This window comes from Bombina bombina, chromosome 5 (assembly GCF_027579735.1).
Source record: "Bombina bombina isolate aBomBom1 chromosome 5, aBomBom1.pri, whole genome shotgun sequence".
Taxonomy (NCBI): Eukaryota; Metazoa; Chordata; class Amphibia; order Anura; family Bombinatoridae; genus Bombina; species Bombina bombina.
In genome coordinates, this window is record NC_069503.1 from 426,155,968 (window position 1) to 426,167,079 (window position 11,112).

The 11,112-nt window shown below is 36.4% G+C and overlaps 1 protein-coding gene across 2 annotated transcripts in view; it reads right to left on the bottom strand.

Annotated features, from left to right (window-relative positions):
* Positions 1-4,093, bottom strand: part of ABHD5 (abhydrolase domain containing 5, lysophosphatidic acid acyltransferase) — a 94,370-nt gene extending 90,277 nt beyond the window's left edge. The window contains exon 1 of one of the 2 annotated variants that reach the window (XM_053714264.1): positions 3,886-4,093. In XM_053714264.1, the coding sequence (XP_053570239.1) occupies positions 3,886-3,965 (80 nt within the window). In that variant the 5' untranslated portion in view covers positions 3,966-4,093. Of the gene's footprint in view, positions 1-3,855 lie in introns of both variants that reach the window. The other variant, XM_053714263.1, reaches the window with a different exon arrangement.
* Between the last annotated feature and the right edge of the window lie 7,019 nt (positions 4,094-11,112).

Genomic DNA, 11,112 nt, shown 5'->3' on the forward strand with positions numbered 1-11,112 from the left:
ATTGAGGTGAGTTGAAATTACTCAACTTATTGAATATACATCCTCTTATACATTAACTTTTATGGTATCAGACAGGATGGTGATACACAAATGAATAAACCTGTGAAATCTTTCTTAACACCCATCTAAGTTTTATGTGCATATATCCCAGCCCAATTTGAGGCGCTCCCTAGATTCTAATTTATACACTGTTCAATATCTATAGACAAACTAGGTGTCTTATATCTTCTGGGGAGCTAGTTGGATATAGAGGAGACGCTGTGAGGAACACAACCTAATGTTAAGAATTTTAGCAAACAGAAGCCCAGGTGCCACCATGTCTTATACACTATAGTTACGGTAATCAACCAATCAGAAGCTTCCTGGCCGTTCGACGCCCTCTTATTCTCCAATTGAATCTCGTATACTGCTTATCCTATTAGTTCTAACATCCGATAGACCGGCCTCCTCTATAGCGAATCACAATTACTTGTCTATTCTAGGGGGCGTGTAGCAGCAGCTCATAGTCGTATACTGGGTAGATGACATAAGGCTGAGGGTGGTTTCCATTGCAGTAAACAAATAATATGTTACTGATAATTTGAAATACTGATAAACCAAGCACTCATTACCAAGAAGTATCACATGGGATAATATTATAGTGTAACTCATTGTTAGATGTGTATTATAACAGTTATACATAGGCTTATGCCGGTTATCAGCTCCGTTTTACCAGTATGGTAACATACATCCGTACTTCATATCTGTTCTAGCACCTATGAGTGGTGCCCTATCGGGCACATTAAGGAGTTATTGTCGTCATATGAAATATCCTCCGGTAAAGGGAATCTGTTGAACATATCAGTAACCCTGTATGTGATAGCGATCTTAAGTTAGCTCCTTAGAGTATATAGTTATCCAGAATACAAATTCATATATTATACGATTGTGCATATTTCATTTCTATATAGTTTGACTTTGTACTACTTGTGGCTATCCAGATATATATATTTTATTCACACTAGATTCCCATAATGGTGTATTATATCCATTATGTTCTATGTGATTAGGAGTAGATTTAACTATCACAGTGTTCATAAATTAGTGTGGTGCTGATACATTACATAGAGTGTTTTAAATCTCCTAATATAATATACATTAAATGCTGTATCAAAATCCTGTGTTATTTAGGATGTCATAATTTAAATCAAATATTATAGAATGTACCTTCCATTGCATCTTCATAGGAAATGTAATACGATATCACGCTAAGGACATGACTTAAGGAGGTTAGACCTGTATACACATACTGCCAGTATGGCATACCTTATACAGTTAGTAAACCCTGCGTATTCAATATAGTAGATAATGTATGCAGAGTTAGTTATAATAGTGTCATAAATGTTCATCCTTAAACTGTCATGACCATATTCCATAATAATTCAGCATCAATAGGTTTGATATCCAATGGTCATGACAGTTTAAGGATTACACTATAATATCCCATATTATACTTCTTGGTAATGAGTGCTTGGTTTAACACGATCAGGCTCGATATCAGTATTTCAAATTATCAGTGACTTATATTATTTATGTTTACTACAATGGTAACCACCCTCAGCCTTACGTCATCTACCCAGTATACGACTATGAGCAGCTGCTACACGCCCCCTAGAATAGACAAATAATTGTGATTCGCTATAGAGGGGGCCGGTCTATCGGATGTTAGAACTGATAGGATAAGCAGTATACGAGATACAATTGGAGAATAAGAGGGCGTTGGACGGCCAGGAAGCTTCCGATTGGTTGATTACCATAACTCTATAGTGTATAAGACATGGTTGCACCCGGGCTTCTGTATGCTAAAATTCTTAACATTGAGAAAGGCTGCTTAGTCAGGCGAAACGCGTTTGTTACTATTTACACTATTTGGTATGTCTTTCACCCCTGACACCTGATGCCGACGGCTGCAGATATCGGCCAGGAAACGGGGGTGATTGTACATTTTAACTTTAGTTATTGAAAATTGTTGGCTACTTTATAATAGCAATTCTCCCTCTCTTTTAATATGATACAAATAAAATATATAGATTTTAATTAGTCATTATTACTCTTTTTACTAGGGAAGAGTGCTAATTAAAACCCTTACTTTGGTTGGACTCTTTCCAACTTTGTATTCTTTATACTATGGCCCCCCATCAGCCATTGCAAGTTTAAAAAAAAAAATCTGTAATGGAACAAAGATCATTGGAGTATTTTAATAATTAAATTAAATGGTAAAACAATACTTTGTTTCTCATTTTACAGGTAGAAGAGTAGTAGCAATCAAAAATATGATAAGCCAATCAAATATGCTTAGCTGCAAATATATATATATATATATATATATATATATATATATATATATATATATATATATATATATATATATATATATACACAAAGCCAGAGGTAAAATTTCAACAGAAGGCAAGATTTACCCAACCCTGACATGATACACATTTTGTCAAGAACACTGGACTTTCAGTGAAAATATCTCTCCATTTGTATTATAGATGCTTTCTTTAGAAAAGAAAGCCTTGCTATCATGGAAATAAATGTTAAAGAGATAGGAGAGTGTAATTTTAAGACATAAATTCATGATCAAATTCACTTTGTTCGCTTGGTATTCTTTGTTGGAAAGCATATGTACATATGCTTTGAAGCAATAATACACTGCTAGGAGCTAGCTGGTGATTACTGGCTACACATATCTTGACACCGGCTCACCAGATGTCATCAGTTAGGTCCCAGAAGTGCATTACTGCTCTGGAGTAGACTTTAAATATGCATTTAACTCATTTGCAGAGGTTCAACACAGTTTTACCTAAATAATAGTGAAATACTGAAATGAGTTAACATATTAGAGCATTTACATTTTTGAATTTATATACCACTTTATTTTCTCTGCAATATTACATCTGCTTTCATAATGATTATACTAAAACAAAATGCCTATACCTAAAACTTTTAACATTCTTACTATATAAAGCTAATGTTTTTAAAGTGGTTCATAAAATAAAGTTTTAGAAGTTTCAAATAAAAGTGAAAACGGCCGCATAACCTAGTTTTACTTACGGTATTAGTTTGTCAAAAAAACAAAACTCTATGTAACTAAAATGCAAATAAATAAAGCAACCTGTGCTCCAACAATGACATCCAGCTAACTTTATATAACATTTTATATTCTATTCACAGACATATATTTTTGTATATATAATGGGAATGAATACAACACAATGGAGATAAAGTATTTTAGCAATTAGTACCAACAGGGTTAATATATACTGGTGTATAATTGTGTAATAGGTCCTGCCAAAACTATATATATATATATATATATATATATATATATATATATATATATATATATATATATATATACATATATATATATACACACGTTGTCAACACAATAGTCTGGTTTGCTCTTGCAGACAAACTTTAATGTCCATTCATAAATGTTGATATTAAGTTCTATCGGTTTCGGCAGATTTAACTTTTGTGTTGTGTAAAAGGAAGCAGATACGGTATTATTTCGCCACAAGTATGTGAACACTAAAATAACCACTGTATTATGTGTACTATAAAATATCACTAGTGCGAACAAATGATTTAGAATGCTGCAATAAGGTTTTACTAAACCGTATACACAGTGGTCAGTAAAAGGATAATTCCAGCAACAGGACAGAGCGTCTCCCCTTCAGACCCCACTAGGTCACGGGAATGGTGGAACAAGTACGTGCTCTTCCTTCTCTGTATATGAATAGGTAAACACAAAAGCCGCAGGTCTAATCCACATCTGAGAGGTACCCCGAACCCTTAACAATCACTCACTCTCTGTCAAGCTGCCTCGCTGGTACGTACACAAGTGACCAGGCGGCCGACCGCAGGGTGCTGATCAGTCCTCGGTCTGAAGACACCAGTTCCTTCTCCTCTGCCATCATTTATTAGGGTTTCTCTTTGTGTGGCAAGTCTACTCAGTACCCGGCCCAAACACTATCTGTCTGAAGGTTTGTGTCCCGACTCCCGCGTACAGTAAACAGCTGCTCAAAGTGATTTGTTGTTGTGAGAGAACTAGAATAGCCCCGCCTTACTTCACCTCTGACCGAGTACGGAAAAGGCGTATGTAACAAAATTAGTCGCAGGAACTCTGGCTGCCATGTTAGTTATGGGCAAAGTTCTACATTAGTAGCAATGTGTGCAGGCCAATAACAGACCTTCTTCGAAACTTTTTTTTATATATACATGTCTTTGTATCCTAAAATAATTCTTCTTTTTTTTTCAGCAGACCATCTTTCAAGAAAAATAGTAATCCATTTGCAGTCTATTTTACAAATGTAATCTATCAATTATCTATTTATCTATCTATATGTTGTGTATACCACAATAAAATAAGTAAATGTTCTACCTCATCTGGGTTAGATCAATAATATTTAAATTTTAGAATGATCTGCATTTAGGGTTGCTAGGGTCCACAAAAATACTGGACACCAAAGATAAGAACTGGAGGATGCGGTGGCGGGTGTTAATATATATACAGTAATTAAAAGCATTATATACATACAGTATATATACAAACTTGAGGGAGTTAAAGGGACAGTCTACACCAAAAATGTTCTTATTTAAAAAGATAGATAATCCCTTTATTACCCATTCCCCGTTTTTGCATAACCAACGCAGTTATATTAATATACTTTTTATCTCTGTGATTACCTTGTATCTAAGCCTTTGCAGACAACCTCCTTATCTAAGTGCCTTTGACATACATGCAGTGTAGTCACATAGTTGCCAACATTTAAAAAAAAATCCAGGGACACTTTGCAGCAGAGCAAGCAAGCGGGTTACTGGAGTATTGACGACCTACTGTTCAACTGCTCCGCCCACTCAGTTCTGCAATCAAAACACCCATTTGAAAGTAATAGTATAATTTCAGACATCCCAACCTGCAAAAACTAATTTCAGGGAGGTGGCTTCACCCGCTACTGCAGCCCCCCCCCCCCCCCCAGTTATATATTGGATACCTTGAAACCCTAAATAAGATAGAGATTTATCATTAAAGTAGCTTCCCACTGAAGTCACATTTAAAAAAGTAGCTTTATTACACAACCACATACAATAAACCTATTTTCCAGTGATCGTACGCTTGTTGAATGCTTAAATATTTTAGAATACAAAGTTTAATTACGTGCAGTAAATAAGGTAGTATTTGTGTTTTATTTTATTAAAATCAGTGGGGGCTTTTTGGTTATTGATGCTTTGAGGGTTCTATAACGTCCCAGCAACTAAAGGCATTCCTTAAAGAAACACTTTTCCGGATTTGGGCCATGGTACTTGGAATTTCAGGGAGATTGCATTCCATTTGCTGGCATCAGGGAGGCGCTATTAGAATCAGGGAGACTCCCTGAACTTCAGGGAGAGTTGGGATGTCTGTAATTTAGATTTATCCATAGTTTATTATACAGATTACAGCACCAAGCTCTTACACCTACCCAGTCTCTGGAACACATTCTGGGCATATGGTTATTTTTACAACACAGCATCAAAATTAGAAAGACAAATAATAATATTCCATTAGGAATGAATTATATTTAACCCTTTCGTGACAGGGTTAAAGTGTCTACATCGGAACACCTGTTCCGATGTAGACAAATTGAAACTACGCGATCGTGCATACGATCGCGAGATTTCAATTATTGGATCGCATCTGGGGGGCGTCCCTACAACCCTAGGAACGCCCTCCAGACCGCGATCAAGTCCTTGAAGCGCAGAAGGCTTCAGGACAGCCGTTTGATATGACGTTCTATTCCGTCATAACGGCTTTAAAGCCCAGTGTAAATATGACGGAATAGAACGGCATAACGGCGTTAAAAGGTTAAATAATACACTATATCTATTTATCATCTATCTTTCTGTATATATGTATGTGTGTGTGTGTGTATATATATATATATATATATATATATATTTCCAATACAAATGACAGCACTCTCAGGTCTTTTTTCAAAGTGAGATCAACAAAAGTCTCTTTTTTTAATGGAACGTTTTCGAGGAGCTTGTCCCCATCATCAGCATCATACCATGCTGATGATGGGGACAAGCTCCTCGAAAACGTTCCATTAAAAAAAGAGACTTTTGTTGATCTCACTTTGAAAAAAGACCTGAGAGTGCTGTCATTTGTATTGGAAATATTTAAAGCATCATAGCACCCAGGCAGACGACCTTTGGAGGGTATATCCTGTGTGGTATGGACGGTATTATATATATATATATATATATATATATATATATATATATATATATATGCAAACAACAAATGTTGTGCAAAAGAGATTTTCAGGGACATTTCCAGGGACAAAAAAAATCTAGGGACATACAACAAAATCCAGGGACTGTCCCTGGAAATCAGGGACTATTGGCAACTATGTAGTCAATCAGTGAAGACTCCTAAATAACTTCACGGGAGTGAGCACAATGTTATCCATATGACACACATGAACTAGCACAGTCTAACTGTGAAAAACTTTCAAAATGCTCTGAGCTAAGAGGCGGTTTTCAACTGTTTAGAAATCAGTTTGAGCCTAGCTAGGTTTAGCTTTTCAAAAATACCACCAAGGGAACAAAGCAAATTTGATGATAAAAGTAAATTGGAAAGTTGTTTAAAATTGTACGCCCTATCTGAATCATGAAAGTTTAGTTTTGACTTTACTGTCCCTTTAATATATTTTTATAGTTATTAAAAACCATATATAAACAAACACACACACATGGAAAACTTACTTTTACCATAAAAGGGGAAACACAAGCACAAAATGTTACTAGAATATTTAGATAAATATATTAATTTTACTGTAACCCCCCCCCCCCCCCAAAAAAAAAAAAAAAAAACCAGAGGATATATTAACACTCCTTTTAAGGCTAAATAGGCCATTTAAGATTTTATTGCAGGGTTTAAATAATAAAAGGTGTTTGCATGAAACTAAAATTATTATTATTGTTATAAGTAAACTTATATATTTATAGTGTGTGTGTATGTATATATATATTTATTATTATTTTTTGTGGGTGATAAACTATTAATATTTTATAACATAATAAAAAGAAGACGATTGTGTATATATATATATATATATACACACACACACACACACATATATATACACACACACATGGATCGATCAGGTCAAGATGACCGTTCCCTGCCTACACTGATTTCTGCTCAGCCCTCGACTAATCCTACTAAGACAGTTAGGAGGAACTTCCACGCTAAGCAACAGGAGATTTCGGCATTTGTGGAGCAGAATTTAACATGGAGGAGACAAGCTGGCCTGATCGGACAGACGATTAGACATACTAGTCAGATATGGAAAATTTCTGCGCATTGGGAGAGACTGTCAGTGTTTAACATGGAGCTGAATGTGGCTCTAAATATTGGCGCAATGAACTACTCCAATGCAGTGCATCTGTCCCACACTCTACAGCACATCTGCTACGCTTCTTTATATGGGCTAGACTTTGTGTGCTGTCTCTGCCTGTTGATACCTAGCAGTTATATCGCAGATGACAAGGTCACATAATTACTAGACTTTGGCTTGAATTACATTCTATACCGTTCCCCAAATACACCTATTACCACTGAGAGACCTGGGCATTTATCATATATTTATTGTTGCTCATATTACTTCTTTAGAGTGACTTCATCATTTTCTTTATGTTTCTTGTTGTTCACAGTTATTATATATGAGATCGTGTCCCTATGCTAGAATTACTTATACTGAATAATTAGCGTGCTTTCATGTATGTTCTGTTTGAGTTATACATATATTATGATATAGTGATGCAACTACATACTCCCATTCTATATATGTTTGCCTGTAAGACTATACCCTCTTGAGATAAGATGTTATCTCCTACTTGAAAATCTATGTTTTACTTTGGGTATTTACATACCAAACCTAGCCTAGGACACACTACTATAGTAACCTTGAGGCATAAGCTGCAACGATATATTTTGTATAGATAATCCTCCAGTCCTTATTTCTTATATATCGGACATATTTTTATATTATAACCTTGGGCGTTGTGCATTTTGCTCTAGGCCCGGGAGTATAGGGCCCATGCTCCTGGGTCGGTGCGGTATTGTTGAATGCTCAATGGATTGGTCCATAAACACGGATGTCTTTCATGCTATATATGTCAATGGCAATGTTGTCTAGTCTCTGGTACATTTTGCTTCGTGTTTCTGTGTGTCTTAATCACTTGTTCTATGCTCGGCCTGCTCAGCTAATTAAGACACAGAGCCCGGCCTATTTTCAAGAACTAACTCGTCTAGCATGCCCCAGCAAAACACCTCATCACACGTTATAGTTAAAAATATATCTCCCAACACATACATTAGTTTTAATGTTGGCATTAAGCCGGAACTCCGTGGTTAGTCTATACCTATAAGTTTAATATTTATATACTTAGAGTCATTGCTACCTGTTTGCGGATAAAGTCAATACTGTTCTAGTATATACCCGGCTTGTTTTTCTATCTGCTAGTTTGTTTTAAGGTGACAAATGTTCTACTTTAGATATCCCCAATCAGAGTTATCTGGCATTATAAAGGCTACTGTTGGCATTACACATTTTATGCTGTTGAATTGTTTTAAAGTCTTAATGCGATAAGATGTATATAATGATGCTCATGTCTTCCTAAATAGTGATACCTGTATGTATTACTCTTTATGGAGGTACCCATATCATTTATTTTGCGCTTCTGTAGGAGGATAATTTAGAGTACAACATATATGCCCAACTAGTTTAATTAGTGTGTTTATCGGTCATAGACGTAGCTTTTTGTTTTTGTTCTTTTCCTGTTCACGTATATGGAGCTCAATTAGTTTCACTTTAATACCTAATCTGCCCTCAAGCTGATTTGTCTTATGAGAGGTACTTATACACTTTACTTGGCTAGCCCTAACAGACTTGAAGCGGCGTGCCATATAACTATTATTCCGCCCCCGCCCCCAAAACTTTTTGTTTATTTAATAAACATAGGAACGTAGATTCCCACCGAAACTCCCCATTTAACATCAAAATATAGTATTTTATCTATGAGAAGCAGACACTTATACCGAGCAGTTTGGATGTGCTGAGACAATATTGTAGCATTTAATATAGATTCATACTTCCTTATAGGTTGTATATTGTCTCCAGTAGATACAATGATAATTTTGCCTAGTACAGGCTATGTTCCAAAGATTGTTCTTCTTCCAAATGCTCTCATTTGATCAGATTATTGTATGTTTCACATCGACGAGCTTCTTGCTTTTGATACCCCCCCCCTTATGTATGTTTACATTATGTGCTCTTTGTCTTGGTTGTATATACTGGGAGGAAGAGTGCTAGGTCCTGATAAGCTTGAAAAGATCCAAATTGGGATCTTATAATGTAAAAACCCTCCTGTTATTTTGTATCATAATTATATTGGAGGTCTGAACTTGGCCTCATCTTTCTCAGGGAGGTGGAAAATCGTGGATGAAAAGTTGATCTCTATTTTATTTGTACTTTTCTACAGGTATATTCCAGATTATTGATTGTAATGCTGTATTTCATTGCTTTTATGCATTGTATTAAGTCAATTGCATGTTACATCTTGTTTCAGCACTTGATGCCTGTACCGTTTCTGTTATTTATACTGGAATCCATGTATGTTATTTTATTTCATCCTCAAAAAAAACCATTTTTAAAAAAAAACAAAAAAAAAAAAAACAGGGTTACTGTTTGGCTATTTAAATATAAGTAACTGAAAGGCGGAGCCTGACTGAGCTTGGTGATGGCTGTTTAGATCCCAAGCTCTGAGCTGCAAACATAAAAAAGCCAGTATAATAATAATATATTGCAAGCCAGGATTACAGGACTAAAGCTGCAAAAGTGTCTTAACTGACACAAGAGAATTATGTGAGACTTGCAACATTCAGGAGCGCTTTTTACACTTTAATACTCCAGTGAGGACATTCGCGCCAAAACGACATGCAGGGAGGAAGCCACAGATCCCGGTAGCTCAACCCGTCTCTCAACGGAGACCATGCATACCCTGCAATCTTTTCTAACAGCGTACATTTAGAGGAGCTGATTTCTACAACGCATTGCTCCGGCGAGGTACTTTGGGCGCTGGAGGGACTCCGGAGCCGCGCCGCTCCTCTACGATCCTAACGAGACTCTCAGGTAGGCCGCGAAAGCGGAAAGATATATGGGAGCAGAGCGGGTGAAAACCGCGACACGCAGCATATAATTGAAAAACCTGGGGGGCACTCAGACGGTTACATGACTTAAGCGGCTAGACAGATGAAGTGATTGAAATCAAATAGCAACACATGGAACCACCATCTTGTTACTAGAGGAGGCGAGGGGGCACAACTAACACCTAAGTGGGGATGGGGATATTCCTATCATAAAAGGTGATGTCTTAAAGTTTTATACTGATATAAAAAGAGGCTGAGGTTTTTATTAATATACCCTGGATAAAGTCGCTACATAGCCACAACCATCTCAGTTTATGGGGGCCTAGTTAAAACGTAGTGACCCTACAGTGAAACGGAGCTGAGAAGGATAAAAGGTATTCAGAAGGGAGAGACAACTCTGACACACAATAAAAGCAGCAGCTTAAATCAACTTACGCAAAAGTGAAGATAAAATTGAATTAAACTGTTTCACCCTTTTATCTACTTTCACTAGATGATTTCTGTGCTCACCAATTTATACAAGGGACTTTGAATCTGGGAATTAACTATCCTTGAAGGTCTGCTTTGGTCTTCTCTTCTCTATCTCGATTAGTATGTCAGCTAAAAGACCACCTAGAGGAGAAAAATTACACAAATCCACAACAGTGAGCTATTTTTTTAAACCCTCTAAGCAATCTAAGAACTCAGAATCCCTAGCAATGGAGGACACAGGGGACTCAGATACTGAGTCTGCACCCTCCACTACAGATGTGGACAAGCACCCGGTGACAAAAGCTGACTTCAAAAATTTAATTTCTAAACAGGATTTTGCTAACAATTTTGAAAAGTTATGGGAAAAAATGGACACTATGCATAATGCTGTAACT